This window comes from Dasypus novemcinctus, chromosome 8 (genome assembly GCF_030445035.2).
Source record: "Dasypus novemcinctus isolate mDasNov1 chromosome 8, mDasNov1.1.hap2, whole genome shotgun sequence".
Taxonomy (NCBI): domain Eukaryota; kingdom Metazoa; phylum Chordata; class Mammalia; order Cingulata; family Dasypodidae; genus Dasypus; species Dasypus novemcinctus.
The window spans coordinates 47,695,608-47,716,042 of record NC_080680.1 but is presented as its reverse complement, the minus strand read 5'-3'; the positions used below and the strand labels follow the sequence as shown (position 1 = coordinate 47,716,042).

At 35.2% G+C, this 20,435-nt stretch overlaps 1 protein-coding gene across 5 annotated transcripts in view; it reads left to right on the top strand.

Annotated features, from left to right (window-relative positions):
* Positions 1–20,435, top strand: part of BRD10 (bromodomain containing 10) — a 123,207-nt gene that overhangs the window by 36,927 nt on the left and 65,845 nt on the right. For all 5 annotated transcript variants that reach the window (XM_058301830.2, XM_058301828.2, XM_058301829.2 and 2 more), the window contains one exon: positions 15,922–17,339. In XM_058301830.2, coding sequence (XP_058157813.1) covers positions 15,922–17,339 — 1,418 coding nt within the window. The remainder of the gene's footprint in view (positions 1–15,921; positions 17,340–20,435) is intronic.

The window sequence follows — 20,435 nt, the reverse complement described above, 5'->3', positions numbered from 1 at the left end:
AGCAGTAAAACTTTTTATTATGTATCCTTAGCTTAAAGAGTAGAGTTAATATATTTATTCTTCTTTCTGACAGTACATGAAAGAACTTTTACTCTAGTCACAGTTTCAAGTGTCATAATTGTCTAATATTTTAGTTCTATCTGGTTCCATCCATAACTGCCCAATTATTAGTTCTTCTCAAGTTTTAGTCCTAGGACCTTTCCTTTTATTTTGTCATACTCTCTTCATAAGTAATCTCACTTAGCCCATAATTTTAATTTGCACCTATATGCAGAAAACTCCCAAATATACATCTTTTGCCTAAACCTTTCCTTTAAGTTTCAGACCTATTTGCCTACTTAATATATTCTCTGGTTGTAGTGTCTATTGTTGTGAGTAACAGTGTTTATCATCTGTAGGGAAACGGATGGCATATTCAAGTCAGGATAATTTAAGGAGGGTTTACTTATAATAGGACTATTAGAAAAATAGTGAAATGGAACCTGAAGAAGTAAGACTGCAACCGTGGCAAGTGGAGAGAATAGTTACTGGCATCCAGGAAAAAGTTATGGAAGAAGAGAATGTTTTGAGAGGATACCTTCTATTGAAAGATATGGATCAAGGCAATCTGAGAAAGAGGGAGCCAAGAGAATAAATACCTGACCCTACTTTCCTGTCTTTCTGTGATCACCTGACAGCTCTCCCTACTGACTGAACCCAAGAGATGCCAGAGGACAGTCTTGGCTGTTGATGAAGACACATTTTTACAGTGAAGGGTGGAGAGTGGATCTGGAGGGCAAACAAAAGATATTTGGTACAGATGTCTTCTTCAAATTGATCACAAATACAATTAATTGTGAAAGCACAGTCTTTCCACTTAAAACTGGGTTTTATTCTAGCCATCTGTGACTAGGTGAATGGCACCACCATTCATTGAATTATGCAAGATAAAATTTGGGATTCATCCCTGACACCTTCCTCTCCCTCACCCATGTATCCAGTCCATCCCCAAATCCTCAAGATTTTATTTCCTAAATCTCTATTGAGTCTGCCCCACTTTTTTTTCAATCTCTTCTGCCTCCATCCAGTTTTTTTCCTCATCTCCCTTAGACCTGCTATCTTCTTTTTATTGACTTTAGAGTGATTATTCTTGCCTCAGTTCAGTCTGTTTTCCACATTAAAGCTAGAGTGAACATTTCAAAATGCAAATTTGATCTTGCTGCTCACCTATCTCATCATCTTCCTCTTCACAAAATAAAGCAAGTGCATATAAAAATTTTCAAAATTTAATATAACGTAAAATCCTGCTTTCATTTTTTGGCCTCTCCCTACCTATCCAACTTCTCCTTATATTCTCTTCCTCATTCTCGCAATTCTGGCTCAGGAGCCTTCTTTTCCTCTCTTTAGTGCCAAGAGTGTTAAGTTTATGAGCATCAAAATTTAGAGTTCATATGTTTTGTGTGAAATGTATAGAAAATGGTGAGACTTTTTCTTTCAAACTGTTTTTGAAAATTTCTAAAATAGCACGCTTTTCTTTTATGCTTCCAGATATGATAAATATTAAAATTTATAAGGTTCCAAATAGCTAGAGGGACAAGTAGTTTATTAAATGTCTTTTGAGCCTATTCCAAGATTTCTCTTGAATTCTTAGAAGGAGAATCTGTCATTTGGGCAGCAGCATGTGGTATGATACATGAGAGTTCTAGGCTCCCTCCCTGTGTTCAGTTATCCTACCATTTGTCACAATACCTGAAATTCTACCAATTTATCAATTCTATCAATCTAATACCCTAGTAAGTATTAATCAGAAACTAGCTGAGAATATAGACATTATAAAATTAGGTCTAAAAAGGGACTTTGAAATCATCAATCCATTAAGGAAAAGGTCATGTTGCAAGACAGGTGAGTGCCAAAGATCAGATGGTTACTGGATAGACTGACTTACTTTGTTTTAAAATTAAAACCTTTGGCATAAGAAGTGAGAAAATAAGGTTTCCATCCTGTTCAGTATCTTAAAACACCTCTCATATCAAAAATTAAAAATCAGTTCATTGCAACATGTTGAACAATTCTAGTATGCTACAGTTTTCTGATGGGCGTCATAAAAATTTTAGCTTATCCCTGAACAGAAACAAATCTAAAAGTAGATCATTAAAAAATCATTAAGCCTAACAGGTCTCAATTTGTTACTTTGTTATTTGTTATTTGTTATTTCAAAGTAAGGAAAGAAAGCTTCCCACTTGGTGTTTTAAATTTTATACAGGGAAGCGAACTAGGCCTAGTGGTTAGGGCGTCTGTCTACCACATGGGAGGTCTGTGGTTCAAACCCCGGGCCTCCTTGACCCGTGTGAAGCTGGCCCATGTGCGGTGCTGATGTGCACAAGGAGTGCTGTGCCATGCAGGGGTGTCCCTTGGTAGGGGATCCCCACGTGCAAGGAGTGCGCCCCATAAGGAGAGCTGCCCAGCACGAAAGAAAGTGCAGCCTGCCCAGGAATGGCATCGCACACACAGAGAGTTGACACAACAAAAAGAAACATAGATTCTCATGCCGCTGACAACAACAGAAGCGGACAGGGAAACGGACTTGGCTCAGTGGTTAGGGCCTCTGGTGGAGGCCAACCGGTGGAGGGGGGGAATTAAATAAATTAAAAAATCTTAAAAAAAAAACAAAAACAAGCAGACAAAGAACACCCAGCAAATAGACACAGAGAAAAGACAACTCTGGGAGGGCGTGGAGGAAGGGGAAATAAATAAATAAATCTTAAAAAAAATTTTTTTTTATACATTAGGCAGTTTCCCTTTTTGTACAATATATGCTATTAAAAAGTAATGGTCTCTTTCTGCATGATTTATTTTTAAACCTACAGCTTCTCTAAATGAAAAATAAAATTCCAAGGAATTAAAAAAAGTTATGGTTTCTTAAGCCAGATTGCCAAAAGCCAAAATCCTAGCGTTCCTCTATTGCTATCCTTATTTGTTTGAACAGCATTGAAAACCAATATAGAGGAGATGACAGGCATTTTGAAGAGAGAGCAATAAGTAGTTAGGTTTGGTGGTCTGCTTGTTCAGGTTACCTTCAGGTAAATGCTTGAAGGTAATCTTGAGGCTGATTGGTATAAGGAAGCACTTTTTTTTTTTTTTAAAGATTTCTTTTTATTTATTTAATTCCCCTCCCCACCCCCGGTTGTCTGTTTTCTGTGTCTTTTTGCTGCGTCTTGTTTCTTTGTCCGCTTCTGTTGTCGTCAGCGGCACGGGAAGTGTGGGCGGCGCCATTCCTCGGCAGGCTGCTCCCTCCTTTGCGCTGGGCGGCTCTCCTTATGGGTGCACTCCTTGCGTGTGGGGCTCCCCTACGCAGGGGACACCCCTGTGTGGCACGGCACTCCTTGCGCGCATCAGCACTGCGCATGGGCCAGCTCCATACGGGTCAAGGAGGCCCGAGGCTTGAACCGCGGACCTCCCAAGTGGTAGACGGACGCCCTAACCACTGGGCCAAAGTCCGTTTCCCAAGGAAGCACTTTTGATTAAGGAGGCAGCAGTACTGCAAGTCAAAGTTCAATAAATTTGGTTAAAATTCAAACTTGCTCCCTTGAATAAGCTTCTCTTATCTGGCATACAACATTACTAGGTAACAGTATTGATAACTATAGTCTACTTTAGCTATATTAATATTATTGGATTTGTTCATTGTTCTTTCTATAAGACTGTTAGTTTAGAATACTATCAGTTGTGCATTTTTCTTTTTATACTCTTTATTTCATTAGCTATATACTCTTTTTGGTATTTTATTGATTTGGATATCTTTGGAGTTAGAACACACACAAAAAATGTGCCCAACGGTGCTACCTCATGTTGCTCCCATGTAAATCCAAGTGAGATGTGCATAACCTTAACTTTTTTTTTCATTTGTTTCTTTTTTCCAGCAAAATAATGTTTATGTATTTAATATAGTATTTTAAAATTTTTAATCTTATTTGCAGTATTTAACAAAGTTTTTAAAAATCAGGTTGTTTTGGCAGTTTCGCATATTGTAAGCCCTGACTTTCCAGTCTGGTTTAGGCCAGCATAAGGCAGAAGAGCTGTTTGGAACTGTGGCTGAGAGTCTCCCTCCCAATCCTAAGTGTCCCCACCTCTAAAAGAAATAGTTTCTGAAATTACTGTATCACTAAACTATATTGGTCAAAGGTTGCTTATTATTACATTAGACAAAAATCAAATCTATAAAAGTATTTTAGTGTGCTTCAATGTCCTCTTTCATTTTCTTCCCCCAGCATTGTTTTACCTTTGCAGAAACATAACCCTCTACTCTATCAGGACAAGAAAATATTCTCGCTGGTATTAATCATATATGATTGTTATCTTATACAACAAGATTTTTTGTTTGTTTTTTTGGGAATATCTTTTTTACCTACAGGGTGCTGACTCTTTGTATGTCTTCTAGTATGTGGTGCTTCCTGGTACCCTAATCCCATTACCTTTTGTGAAAACAAGGTGACACATTTTAGTTTTGAAAATAAATATCTCCCATAAAAAGTCATATTTAACATGTATGTACAATGAGCAAGAGGGAATTTCTAGACTCAAGATTTTGGGAGTTTTCCTAACTAGTCATTGGGTTTACAGTGAACTCATAAGCAGGGTTGATTTTGGCAAGATGGATCAAAGTCACATTTTTTATGCCAAGCATAGTAAATCAACCAAATTTTTAACGATAGTCATTCTTGCAGATATAGTTTCCTATAACAAACTTCTAAACAAGCTCTGAGTTAAATTTCATGGGAAATACTATAAAACCTTTTCTGTAGTTAGTAGCAGAATACTGAAGAAGAAATCCCTAGTGGTCTCAATATGTAAAGTATAGAGAAACTCAGTTTCATGGTAAGATACAGAGTATATACAGATTTAACATAAACAAGATCTTTAATATCATTTGGCTATTATTCTTTTGCTTTTTAAAAATTAATTTAAGAATTTTATTTTACTTGCTACATGGTTTAAAAGATCACATAGTACTGTTAAGACTTCTAATGTAAAACTGCTCACCTCTGCCTTACTCCAACTCAACTTCAGATCCCATGCCTCAGAAGCTTTAACTCTGTCTTTAACTTTTATGTATTTCTTCTTCACATTTATAAATTATGAGCTTAGATGCCATTTCTCAATTTTTCAGTCTGATATTATCTATTGACATCAAGCTGTGGAAGAAAGATAAGGTTCTCTTACAATTATTTCCACTGATGTGGAAGTAACATGCTCTGTTTTTGCTTAAGTGGTTATCTGTAAAAATAAAAGGTTTGTCAGTATCTCTGTACTCTTCCTGACAACAGTTTAGAATATCTTAGAATACTTAATTTTTATCTTTCGTGCCTCGTCTGTCTTATATATTACTGTTAATTATTATTTTGGTTCTATCTCATTTTATCCTTAAACTAAACATTGTTATTACTACTTTTTTCATAATATATTGTCTGTTTCTATTCACCCATAGATTAAAAATTCATTTATTCTCCAATTCTTCTTTCATCATAGAAGTACTTTCTGCAATCATTTTCTTTTTTCCAGAAGTATCTATTATAGAAGTATTTTCTCTATTTCAATTTGGATAGTTTCTATGCTATCTTCAAGTTCATTAATCTTTTCTTCTTCTGTATCTAATCTGCTGTTAGGTTGGTGCAAAAGGAATTGTGGTTTCAGACCTTGAATTTTAAATCATCATAACTAGGCTCAAACATATCTTTAGTAATCAAAATAGGAACAATTACAACCAACACATTTTTGCCAACAATAAGTAAGTTTGCTTATTCTTGTAGTGTAAAATTCCATGCTTTGGGCTTCGACGAACTCTTAGAAAGCATTTTTTGCATCCCCCTTGTTGTGGAAGCATTTGCCCTGCAAAATATTATCAAGATACTTGAAATGGCAGTTGGTTGGCGAGAGATTGGGTAAATATGGCAGATGAGGCAAAACTTTGTGACCCAATTTGTTCAACTTTTGAAGCATTGCTTGTGTGACATGTGGTCGGACATATCATGGAGAAGAATTGGGCCCTTTCTGTTGACCAATGGTGGCTGCAGGTGTTGCAGTTTTTGGTGCATCTCATCGATTTGCTGAGCATGCTTCTCAGAGATAATGGTTTCGCTGGGATTCAGAAAGCTGTAGTGGCAGCAGACCACCCAAGAGTGACCGTGCCCTTTTTTTAGTGCAAATTTTGCTTTGTAAAGTGCTTTGGAGCTTCTTCTCTGTCCAACCACTGAGTTGGTCGTCATATAAAATCTACTTTTCATCACGTCACAGTCTGATTGAGAACTGGTTCATTGTTACGTAGAATAAAAGAAGATGACACATCAAAATGACGATTTTTAAATTTTAGGTCAGATCATGCAGCACCAACTTATCGAGCTTTTTTACCTTTCCAGTTTGCTTCAAATGCCGAGTGACCATAGAATGGTCAATGTTGAATTCTTTGGCAACTTCTCCTGTAGTTAAAAAGGAACGGCTTCGATGATTGCTCTCGGTTGGTTGGTGTCAACTTTCAGCGTCTGGCCACTGTGCTCCTCATCTTCAAGGCTCTTATCTCTTTTGCAAAACTTCTTGAACCACCACTGCACTGTACCTTTGCTAGCAGTTCCTGGGCCAAATGCACTGTTGATGTTGCAAGTTGTCTCGGCTGCTTTACAACCCATTTTGAGCTTAAATTTTAAAAATGACTCGGATTTACTTTTTGTCTAACATTTCTGTAGTCTAAAATAAATATAAACAGGAAGTAATAAGCCATTAGCAAAAAACAAAGAAAGAAATGCACATTAAAGTGATATATAACATAACCACATTTATTTAAGAATGTATGCCAATTTTGAATGGCAAATTTCAGTAATGCAAAAACTGCAGTTGCTTTTGCATTAATCTAATATTAATCCTAATCCGTGTGTTTTCATCTCTATAAATTTGATTTGGATCTTTTTATATCTTTCCTGTTTCTACTTAACATTTTGACCAGCAGGAATACAGTTACAATTACTGTTTTCATGTTCTTGTTTGTTAATATCTATGTCAATTCTGGCTTGGTTATGATTTATTTTTCTCCTCATTTGGGCCATATGTTTCTGTTTCTTTGTATGCCTGATAACCTTTGTTTGGATGGCAAACTGTGAATTGACCTTGTTGGAAGCTATTTTGGGATTGCTATAAATCTTTGGCTTTGTTCATGCAGTCAAATTACTTAGAAACAGTTTAATCCTTTGGGTCTTTTGTAATTTGTTATGTGGATCCAGAGCAGTGCTCATTCTAGAGCCAATTATTCTCCACTACTGAGGCAGTACTTTCCTGAATATTCTATCCAATGTTCCATGAATTATGAATTTTCCATTGTGACTAATAGGAGCACGTACTCTCCTTTCCAGGCATGGGTTGTCTCCTCACATGCATATAGTAATTGGTACTCTGCTGAATACTTAAGTGGAACTCTGTGTGTATCTCTTTTATTTTCTCTTTAGACAGCACTGTCATCTTTGGTACTCTGTACTGGAAACTCTAACGGCCTTGGTCTCCTGTATTCTTCTCAATTCAGAAAATTCTCTGGGCGTTGCCTGGGTTCCCCTCCTCTGGAAACTGTCAAGGCAAAAGACTGGAACAATTGTTGGATTCTCACCTTGTTTGTTTCTTATATCTTAGGGATTACTGTCCTTTGTTGCTTAATAGTCAGGTTCTTGGAAACCATTTTCATCATTTCTGAAAAATTCTCAGCCTTTATCTTTTTAAATATTGCCATCATGACCACTTTTCCTTACCCAGCCTTCTCTACATTTTATCTTCTGGGCTCCGATTTTATGCATGTTAGACCTTAATCATCCTCTTTATAGCTCTTCCTTATTTTTCTTATCTTTGTCTCTTTGCACTAAATTCTTTGAAATTCCTTAAGCTCTTTTTTTCCTATGTACTATTTAAGCTATTTAACTTACCCCTTGAGTGTTTAATATTTGTGATTATACTTTTCATTTGTAGAAGTTTTTTATACCTTTTTCATATCTTCCTAGAACATTCTTATAATTTCTTGTTTCTTATTATAAATCCCTCTTTTATTCTTTAACATGTCTGTTTCGTATCTTGTTTCTAGTAATTTCATTCACTGAAATTTTTAGATGAATTCTTACAATAAAGCTTTCATGAATTCACTTTTTCTGTGTGAAGATTTATAATTATATACTTAGTTTCTTAATAGATAAAGGAGTATGCATATTATCATTTTTCTTTCGTCACTTTTATTAAATTATTTTTTCCATTTTATTTAAATTGTCCATTTTATTGTCATGAAGTTCATAATATCCTTATATTGTTTGTATCTGTATGATCTACAAGATGTCCCCATTTTCATTTCTGGTTTGGTAATTTGCACATGCATGTATGTGTGTATATGTGTTTTTCTGATTAGTCTTGCCAGGTATTTCTCAGTTTTATTAATGTTTTCAAGGAACTTCTGTGTTTGATAATTTTTCTGTTATACATTTAGATAGCATGCATATATTTTCTATTTCATTGATTTCTGCCCTTATATTTCCATGTTTTTACTTTTTTGTGTGTGGCAAGGGGAGCAGGCCTTGATTTTGCTGTCTTTTACCTAGTTTTTTCAAACTTTTATTGTGGTAACATATAGACAACATAAAAATTCCCATGTTAACCACTTTCAAGTATGCAATTCATTGATATTAATTGCATTCAAAATTTTGTACCATTGTCACCACAATCCTTTAGAAAAACTTTTCCATCTTCCTAAACAGAAACTCTGTTCTCATTAAGCATGAACACCCACGCTTCTGCCCTGATAACCTGTAATCCACTTTGTCTCTATGAATTTGCATATTCTAGCTATTTCCTGCAAGTAAATCATACAATATTAGTCCTTTTTTTGTCTGACTTATTTTCCTCAACATGTTGTCTTCAAGGTTCTTCCATGTTGTAGCATAATCACAACTTCATTCTTTTTAATGGCTGAATAATACTCCATTGTATGTACATACCACCTTTTGCTTATCCATTCATCTGTTGGGAGACACTTGGGTTGCTTCCAGCTTTTAGCTATTGTGAATAATGCTGCTATAAACACTGGTATAAACACATCTGTTCAAGTCCCTGTTTTCATTTCTTTGGATTATATACCTAGAAGTGGGACTCCTGGGTCATATAGTAATTCTGTACCTAACTTCTTGAGGAACTGCTTGTTTTCCACAATGGCTGTACCATTTTTCAGTCCTACCAACAATCTACAAGGTATTCCTGTTTTTCTATATCCTCTCCAACACTTGTAATTTTCTGTGTTTTTAATAATACATATTCTAGTAGATGTGATACATCTCATTGTGGTTTTAATTTGCATTTCTTTAATGGCTAGTGATGTGTTGAGCATCTTTTTATGTGTTTATTGGCCATTTGTATATCTTCTGTAAGTCTTTTGCCCATTTTTTAAATTGGATTGCTTGTCTTTTTGTTGTTGAGTTGTAAGGATTCTTTATGGATTTTGGATATTAAACCTTATCATATATATAGTTTACAAATATTTTCACCTGTTCTGTGTAAAGTTGTCTTTTTACTTTCTTGATAATGTGTTTTTGCATTATTTTGCACAAGTTTTTAATTTGATCACTTCATTTACCTTTTTTTTTCTTTTGTTGCTCATGCTTTTTGTGTAAAGTCTAAGAATCCATTGCCTGAATATGTATTGCCTATGTTTTCTCCTAGGAATTTTTTAGTTTTAGCTCATATATTTATATCCTTGATCCAGTTTGAGTTTTTAATTTTTGTATATGTTGTGACATAAGGGTCTACTTTATTCTTTTGCATGCATTTTGCCAGCACCATTTGTTGAAGACTTGTTTCCCCATTGGGTGGACTTGGCACTCTAGTCAAAAATGAGTTGATCATAGATGTAGGAGTTTATTTCTGAACTCTATATGTCTGTCCTTGTGCCAGTGCAACACTATTTTGATTACTGTAGCTTTATAATAAGTTTTGAATATCAGGAAGTATGAATCCTCCAATTTTGTTATTCTTTTGAAGATTTTTTGGCCATTTGAGGCCCCTTGCCCTTCCACATAACTTTGGTGATTGAATTTTCCATTTCTGAAAAGAAGTCTGTTAGAATTTTGATTGGATCATTCTAGGTTTTTTGTTTTTTGTTTTAAATGAACACTTACATAATTCTAATCTTAGAAAAGGTATTAAACTTCTTTATAAATATGCTTATTTGGTCTATGAATTTTCCTCAAAGTACTACTTCAGCTACATCCCATCACTTGATTATAATGTTTTCATTATCATTTACTTAAAAATATCTGCTGTTTTTGTACTTCTCTTTGTCCTATATTTTCTGCTTTTTCCTTTTTTTCTTTTTTTTTCTTTTTTTTTAAAGATTTATTTATTTATTTAATTCCCCCCCTCCCCTGGTTGTCTGTTCTCTGTGTCTATTTGCTGTGTCTTGTCTCTTTGTCTGCTTCTGTTGTCGTCAGCGGCACGGGAAGTGTGGGCGGCGCCATTCCTGGGCAGGCTGCACTTTCTTTCGCGCTGGGCGGCTCTCCTTACGGGTGCACTCCTTGCGCATGGGGCTCCCCTACGCGGGGGACACCCTGCGTGGCTCAGCACTCGTTGCGTGCATCAGCACTGTGCATGGGCCAGCTCCACACGGGTCAGGGAGGCCCGGGGTTTGAACCGCGGACATCCCATGTGGTAGACGGACGCCCTAACCACTGGGCCAAGTCCGTTTCCCTCTTTTTTTTCTTTCTCGCCTTCTTTCATTGAGTAGATTTTCCTTTTGCTTCCATCTCTACTAGTTGAATATTATAAAATCTAATATTTTCGTAGCTATTACAAGAAATTTTCACATTCCTGGTTAACTTATCAAAGCCTAAACTTAGTCGCATCTTTACCTACTTCTTAATTAATGCAAGGACATTGGAACCTTTTAATTTTAATCATTTTTTTCCCAATCTATTTGCTGTTAGTGTAATAGCAGTATCAATATAGATTGCCCTGTATATTTACCATTCTCTTTTATATTTATTTCTTTCTTTTCCAATCTCTGATCTTCCATCAGAGATCATTGGCCTTCGGCCTAAAGGACATTGCTTAGATTTCCATTAGTGGAAGTTTTTTTGATCACGAATCTTGAGTTTTTGTTTGTCTGAAAATATCTTTATTCTCATTTTTGAAAGGTATTTTTGTCTCAGTGGAAATTTACATAGAAAGTTATTTTCTCTGACCTTATATGGAAGGTTCAATGCGGATCAGCAGAATATCCATGTCTACATAAAATAACATGACTTTAAAATGCTGTTTGACCTAAAGTAAGGGGGAAATGGAAAGGAGAAATGAGTTTATATGGCTACGAGTTTCTAAAAGAGTCTGGAGGCTGGAAGAAGGATTGCCCTCATGCACAACTGAGCAGAGTCAGAGAGACAGATAAAGCAGATACAACCCCCAGATATTGGTTCCTTTGAGGGCTAAAGAGACCCATGGGAGTTATGGTCATGGCCGATGGGGTTAACTACCAGGGCAGATGGCCCCTCTTTGGAAATGGTGTTTATGTGTGATGAATCTGGACTCAGATGGGATCTCCCTTCATAAGACTTTCATGCTAATGTGCTGGAGGTGCAGTTAATGTTGGGGTTTAAGATATATTTAGGGGATTTGAATCTCTGGACTGACAATGTGATAGCCAGATCCTGAGCCTCAACAGACTCCAGCACCTACAATCTGATTTATTGGACTTACCACACTCAGCTAAGATGGAGGTGAAGAAGGACAACCACCACACCATGGAGCCTAGAGTGATTACAACTGAAAATGGGAGGATTGCATCCAGCATCCAGGTGGAATCTGAGCCTCCTCTTGACATAAAGGTGCAATGGACACAACCAATCCAGTGTCCACATAGAAGAGGTGGCATTGGATTGGGAAAAGTGGACATAATGGACAAAGGGTATGGGGAAAGGCAGGAAGAGATGAGAGGTGGAGGCGTCTTAGGGACATGGAGCTGCCCTGGATGGTGCTTCAGAGGTAATCACCGGACATTGTAAATCCTCACAGGGCCTACATGATGGAATAGAGGAGAGTATGGGCCATGATGTGAACCAATGTATATGAGGTGCAGAGGTGCCCAAAGATGTACTTACCAAATCCAATGGATGTGTCATGATGATGGGAACGAGTGTTGTTGGGGGGGGGGGAGAGGGGGGGTGGGGGGGTGGGGTTGAATGGGACCTCACATATATATTTTTAATGTAATATTATTACAAATTCAATAAAAAATAAAAAAAATTAAAAAAAAAAAAAAAAAAAAAAAAAAAAAAGAAAGTTATTTTCTCTAAGTGCATTAAAAATATTTCACTGTCTGCTGACTTTCTTAATAGCTGTTGTGGAGTTACCTGTAATGTTTGCTTTTAATTTCTCTTTCTCATTTCCAGAAGTTGTCTTTAGCTCTTTTTTAAAATTACTTTGTCATTTTTTATCATCTCTTCTTCACTCGTGTTTACAATTTCTTTTCACTAAACATTGTATTTTCTGTGTTCTCCATTTCCCACACCCATAGCTTTTTAGAGTCTGATCAATTTTCTTTTCCTTTTCTTTTCTTTTCTTTCTGTCTGTCTTTTTTTACTCACTGTCATTCAGTATACCTTATATCTTTGGTATTTTATTCTCTTTGACTGTGACCTATTTTCTTGTTTCTGTATCATTTGGAGTTCCTTAAGGCCTTATGTGTAAGGTATATTCCCTCTGAGAAGATTTGCATTTTTTTAAATAGAATAGTCACTTTAAAAAAATTTTTTTTTCCCTTTCCCCTTCCCCCCTCCATTGTCTGCACTCTGTGTCTATTTGCTGCGTGTTCTTCTTTGTCCACTTTTGTTGTTGTCAGCGGCATAGGAATCTGTGTTTCTTTTTGTTGCGTCATCTTGTGTGTCACCTCTCCGTGTGTGCAGCGCCATTCCTGGGCAGGCTGCACTTTCTTTCGCGCTGGGTGGCTCTTCTTATGGGGCACACTCCTTGTGCGTGGGGCTCCCCTATGCAGGGACACCCCTGTGTGGCAGGGCACTCCTAGTGCACATCAGCACTGCACGTGGGCCAGCTCTACACGGGTCAAGGAAGCCTGGGGTTTGAACCGCTAACCTCCCATGTGGTAGATGGATGCCCTATCCACTGGGCCAAGTCCGCTTCCCTGCTTTTTTTTTTCTGTTAAGTACCTGAGAACAATATTGGCCTGAAACCACATTCAGCTCATTTCTTCACATGATATTTTTTCTGAGCACTTAGGAAGTGTGAATTTGGGCAGTAATCCACCTGAGAATGGGCTTATAGTTACAAATTCTTAGGTGTAGTTTCCTTTTCCCTACCTACCACTTCTGTAGTGAACACATGCAATTTTTCTTGCAATCCCATGTTAGGAATGGGAAAGAAGACTATTGATTGTTTCTAGTATACCCTTCTACTAAGTGTAGGCTTTTGGAATCCTGGCTTTGTATGGGAGATGCTCAATTCTCTCTACTAACCCACTGCTACCCCACATTCACTAAAAATTAAAACACCTTAAAACTAAAGCATATTTGAAAAAAGTTGAATTAAATTAAGAATGTTTAACATTCTTTAGACATTTAAGTGTAATTAATATATATACATGCCAAATCACATTTGGCAGTTTCTTTGTTAATTTTATTTAATGATCCAGGACACTTGTTCAGATAATTTGTTGAATCTAATAACAAGAAAGTTTCAGTGGGACCTCTTAACCAGGAATATAAAACTAGACTTGTTCCATAAAAGAAAATGTCCTTGTATTGTCTAAAATGGTGTTCTATTTTAGTATTTGTCTAATAGATTACAATATGATAGTATAAACAAATAGCCAGTGTTAGATATTATGCCTAGATTTTCATTTAGAGCCCAGGATTTAGCTGCTTTTCAATGTTTTACACATTTTTTCCAAAAGAAAAGTTCTCACTCTTGAAAAAATAAGGAAAATTACTAGTGTTTCCCTTTTTTACTGCAGTTATTCTTATTTCCCCTCCACAACCTTATATACTTTAATTTCTTTTTAAATATCAGCTTTATTGAACTACAACTCATGCCATGTAATCTACCCATTTTAAATGTAAAATTAAATGATTTTTAGTATATTTCATAGATTTGTACAACCATCACTACAACCAATTTTAGAACATCTTCATGGCCCCAAAATAACTCTATTAGTAGTCTCTTCCTTATTCTCTCCAACTCCTTCCTTATTCCTAGAAATCACTAATTTACTTTCTGTCCCTTTAGATTTATGGAAATTTTATATAGATGGAATCATACAATAAATGGTCTTTTGTTACTTCTTTCAGTTAGCATGTTTTCAAGGTTTATCCATTTTGTACATTATATCAATATTTGTTTTTTGTTGTTGTGGCCAAATGATATTCCATTGTATAATCTACCACATTTATTTATCCAATTATCAGAAATGGACATTTGGGATGTTTCTATCTTTTGGCTATCATGTATAATGCTGCTGTGAACATTTGTTTTCTCTTGGGTATATACCTGAGTGACATTACTGTGTAGTGTAGTACGTCTATGTTTAACCTTTTGAGGAACTGCCAAGCTCTTTTCCAAAACACTCCGTTAGTAGTGTATAAGTGTTCCAATTTCTCCACATATTCTCTAACACTTGTTATTTTCTTTTTTTTATTATAGGCATCCTAAAGGTATGAAGTGGTTTTGGTTTGCATTTCTTTGATTACTAATGATGCTGAGCATCTTTTCATATGCTTATTATCCATTTGTTTATCTTCTTTCAAGAAATGTCCATTCCAGTCTCCTGCCCATTTTTAAAATGGATTATTTTCCCTTTTATTTTTGATTTGTGTTTTTTAATATGCTAGATACCAGTCCTTTATTAGATAAATGACTACAAAAATTTTTTCCCATTATGTGGATTATCTTTTCACTTTCTTGATGATGTCCTTTGATGCACAAAAGTCTTTAATTTTAATGATGTCTGATTTATCTATTTGAGGATGATGTTATTATTCTTTGATATTATATATAAGAAACCATTGCCTAATTCAAGGCATGGAAATCTATACCTACTTTTTTTCTAATTTAATTTCTGTTTAAATTAAGGAAATTTTATGATATTTTAATTAGTTGTGAAATCCAGTGAAGAAAAAAATTAAGAGGGAAATAACATTCATAATTTCGGTAGCTTGGGAATGATATATTTTTGCACTGTGCCCATCTCCTCAATTAGTGAGTGTATATTTTCATTGTTACTGTTACTTGTTAAGTACTACGCTCATTTTAAATTTTTTCTTTTTATTCAAGGTATTCATAATTTTAATTTTCAGGGTTACATATATAGCCAATTTATTTCCCAATTATTATAATACAACTTCTTTATAGTTTTGAAATTCTTATATCATAAAATTCCAGTTAATGCCTGGAGCACATATAAGCACATAACTTTGCTTAAATTTAATTATTTCTTTAGTATAACTTTCCAGAAATGGAATTAGGCGTCAAAGAATGTAAACGTCTTATGGCTGTTGTATGGAGTCATGTTATTATTTCTGGAAATTATTATTTTCAAATTCTACTGTGTTTCCATTTAGTAAACATACTTTTAACTTTTTTTCATTTATTTTGAAGTTGATATGTATAAAGTCTTAAGAATTTTATCTTGAATGACAATAATTATCAGTAATAGACCATCAGTAAAACTCTGGATGAAGTTATATGTGTTTTTCTTTATCTGAAAAAAATGAATAATAGCTTTTATTAGACATTTTGTACTGATACTGAAATCTGGAACAACCAGTTGTCTTTTTGACTGAAGATAAATATACCATACTTTTTTAAAATTTAGTATTCTATGGTGTTCTCTACATTGAGTAATAATGCTTTACTTTGTTAAATTGTCTTTAGGCTTCGGGAACAGGAAAGAAAAGAAGCTGAAGAAGCTAGTCAAAAGGAAATAGAAGAATGGGAAAGAAAACTTCTAGCTCAAGCAGCTCCAACTTGTATGGAAACCATGTGGGAAATTCCAGCTATTGGGCATTTCCTTTGTTTAGCCCAGCAAATTCTAAATTTGCCAGAAATAGTCTTTTATGAATTGGAACGTTGTCTTTTGATGCCTCAGTGTAATGCTTTTCTATCTAAAATAATGACTTCTCTATTAAGTCCTCCCCATCGCAGACCTACCTTACACCGGAGACCTACTTTGCCTTATAGGACCTGGGAAGCAGCACTGAGACAAAAAGTACAGCAGTGGTATACTGCTATAGGGCAGACTGATAATCCTGATAACTGTGCTGAAAAACTTGGCTTATGTCCTCAGTTTTTTAAAGTTCTTGGAGAAGTTAATCCATTGGAAGAAAAACCTTTTCATGAGCTACCTTTCTACCAAAAAGTGTGGTTACTAAAAGGTCTTTGTGACTTTGTATATGAAACACAAAAAGAAGTTCAAGATGCTGTACTTGGACAGCCTATCCATGAATGCCGAGAAGTTATCCTTGGCTATGATTATTTGGAGAATGCTTATGTACATTTTCCACAGTTCTGTGGTGCAGATGTACGGATTTATAAACAGAGACCCTTTCAAGCCCCTGAATTTCCAATTCCACCCATTAAAATACAAAGAGTACCTCGGATTAAACTGGAGAAACTGAAATGTGACTATAGTAGTTCAAGTAACGGAGAACATAGGTTTAGTAGAGAATGCCTGCCCTCTGCCTTCAAAAAAGAGCAGGGATTTAATTTCAGTACACCCTGTTGCCCTGCTAAAAGAAACTTGGATAATCATGACATTTCTGTTGAAATGGAAGTAAAATCCAGCTGTGAAATTAGAATTCATAGGCCCTGCGAAATTAAAAAAATTGATTGTTGTAAAGAAAATTTAGAAAAACCAGAGAGTCCAGGGGAAGTTACTGGCTTTGGAGAGCCTCTCAGCCCTGGTGAAATAAGGTTTATAGAAAATCAGGAAAAATATGGTGAAGCATCCAGAGTAAAGCCTGAACCCACTCCATTAAAAGAAAATGCTCTGAAGTCTTGCCAAATACATGTAAATGGAAGTCACAGCAGTCATCCAGAAATGAACTGCCACAAAGTTGTAAGGGATATTCTGTTAGAACAGTCACTGCAGAGCCACAAGAAATTCAAACTAACTAAAATGCGGGCAAAGAAGAAGAAAAAGAAAAAAAAGAAATTGAAAGATGTTTTGAATGAAAACTTGCAGAGAAAGCGTGAAGGTCTTCATTCTCTTGCTCTCAAGTCTTACAAACCTGAGATCCAGAATAAGATATTGGTCATTAAAAAGAAAGCAAAACACAAGAAGCACAAATCTGGTAAGCTAAAACAAATGGGTGAGAATTACACTTAAGCATAATTGAAATTATTCTTTAAAGTAGGCATTGTGTTATCTCTGAATGACAAAATGAAATTTGTGTGTGTGTGTGTGTGTGTGTGTATAGGGTAAGTTTTATTTTATTACCCATAATTAAAACCCAGAGCAGAAATAATGTATGTTAACAAAAGTATAGGTACAGTATATTTGAATTTAATTCTCATTTGAAAAATCTTTGGACATGTTGTATTTACATTTCCCTGGATCGGGTTCTCCGTAAGTGATGCTTCCCGTAGCCATGGCTTTCTCCCAGGCTAAGGGGCAGCACAGTGTAGTGGAAATAGTATTATGAGAGTCAGGAGATAGTAGTTCTAAGGGTGAAAGTCCATAGCAACTGGATTCTTATGCCAAAGCAAGTCAGTTTATTTTTCTAGGTCTCAGTTTTTTGCCTCTGTCATATATGTTCTCACATATGTATTTTATGTCCAGAAAAAAATGTAAAATTTATGAAGAAAATTGCATCAACTAATAAAATCTGTAGCATATTTTTATAGAAGAATTTTAAGTTTGCCTTTCAGTGAATGTAAATACCCAATATATTCAGCCTATTTAAATAACAAATAATCCTATAAATAAAGTCTTCCTTAGTTGGTTTGTTTTGTTTTTTTTCCAGTTATTCAGGTGCTTTTACTTTTCCTATTGTCTTTCTTTTAATCATTTCATGTCTCATCCTTCTTCGAGAGGATAGGTGGTATAAATCACATGACCAACTTTATTAACCCTAGTAAAAAGTTGCTTGACTAGGAAAAATTAGAATTGTTACTAAAGTGAGTTATGGTTTATCATCATTTATGACTTTCAATTTTCTATTCCTGTCCATCATAGCAATTATCTGTCAGTAATTTGATAATCAGTTTGCAAATGAGGGAGTGAACCCTTCATTTTGCTGATGCAGTTGCCTTTATACCTTTATACCTTCAACAAATTAAATGTTATAAAATGAATGTAATTTATATTGACAAACATAAAATTTACTATTAAAACAGGCTTAATTTGTAGGACTGAAAATTGCACACATTCAATTGTCCACATTGACCCAGATTTTGAAAAGCTACAATTCAAAATATATATATATTTTTTATTAAAGTTGTGAACCTACAAAACACTCATGCAAATGGGCAGAATTCCCGTACAACTCCCTTCCACCACTGCACTACTTTCTTGTGGAATGTTGTTAGAAATTATGAGATAATGTCATCAGACTATTACCACTAACTGTTGTCTGTAGCATACATTTGGTATATTTTTTCCATACCCTCCGATTATTAACATGGTACATCTTTGGCATTGATGCAAGAATATTACTGTATTGCTGTTGACAATATTCCATGGGTTACATTAATTGTATTTTTCCTGTGCTTCTCCACATTCTTATCACTTTGCAGTAGTGATACACATTTGTTCTAGTTCATAGAAGGACATTCTTGTATTCGTACTATTAACTACAATTCTCATTCTGAATACAAGTGCTTTATGCTCTTGGTTAGGTTTATTACTAAATATTTGATTCTTTTAGTTGCTGTTGTAAATGGAATTTTTTTCCTGACTTCTTCCTCAGATTGCACATTACTATTGTATAGAAATACTACTGATTTTTGCCTATTAGTCTTGTACCCTGCCACTCTGCTGAAATTGTTTATTAGCTCTAGCAACTTTGTTGTAGATTTTTTTGGGATTTCCTATGTATAGGATCAGATCTTCTGCAAATTACGAAAGTTTTACTTCTTCCTTTCTGATTTGGATCCCTTCTATTTCTTTTTCTTACCCGACTGCTTTAGCTATAACCTCTAGCACTATATTGAACAACAGTGGTGACAGTGGGCTTCCTTGTCCTTTTCGTAATCTCATCGGGAAAGCTTTCAGTCTTTTACTATTGAGTACAGTGTTAGCTGTGGGTTTTTCATATATGGCCTTTATCATGTTGAGAAAGTTTCCTTCAATTCCTTTCTTTTATAGTATTTTTATCAAGAAAGGATGCTAGATTTTGTCAGATGCCTTTTTTTGCATCAATCAATAGGATCCTGTGATTTTTCTTCTTTGGTTTATTAACATGGTGTATTACACTGATTGATTTTCTTGTGTTGAACCACCCTTGCATGCCTGGGGTAAAACCCACTAGATCATGATGAATAATTCTTTTAATGCATTGTTGGATTCAATTAGCAACTGTTTTGTTGAGGATTTTTGCATCCGTATTCATTAGGGAAATGGGTCTGTAATTTTCTTTTTTGATAACATCTTAGTCTGACTTTGGTATTAAGGTGATATTTGTACATAATGAGTTTGGTAGTGTTCCTTCTTGCTCAGTTTTTTGAAAGTGAGTAATATTGGTACTAAATTTTCTTTGAATGCATGGTAGAACTCAGCAGTGAAACCATCTGGTCTTGGGCTTTTCATTTTGGGGAGTTGTTTGATGACTGTTCAAATCTCTTGTGATTGTTTTGTTGAGGTCTTCTATTTCTTCTAGAGTTAGTGTGTAGTTCATACATTCCTAGGAATTTTCCCATTTCATCTACATTGTATAGTTTGTTGGCATACAGTTGTTCATAGTATTCTCTTATGATCTTTTTTATTTCTGTGGGGTCAGTAGTATTGTCCCTGTTTTCATTCTCATTTTGTGTTTTCTCTCTTTTTTCTTTGCCAGTTTAGCTAAGGGTTGATTTTGTTAATCTTCTCCAAGAATCAACTTTTGGTTTTGTTCATTCTCTCTACTGTTTTTCGTTCTTAAATTCATTTGTTTCTACTCTATCTTTGTTATTTCATTCCTTCTGCCTACTTTGGGAATAGTTTGCTGGTCTTTTTCTAGTTCCTCCATCTGTGTAGTTAGGTCATTGATTTTAGTTCTTTCCACTTTTTAAATGTAAGCATTGAGGGCTATAAGTTTTCCTCTCAGCCTGCCTTTACTGCATCCCATAAGTTCTGATATGTTGCATTCTTGTTTTCATTTGTCTCAAGATATTTATTGATTTCTCTTGCAATTTCTTCTTTGACCCACTAAATAAGAGTGTGTTGTCAAAACTCCATATATTTGTGAATT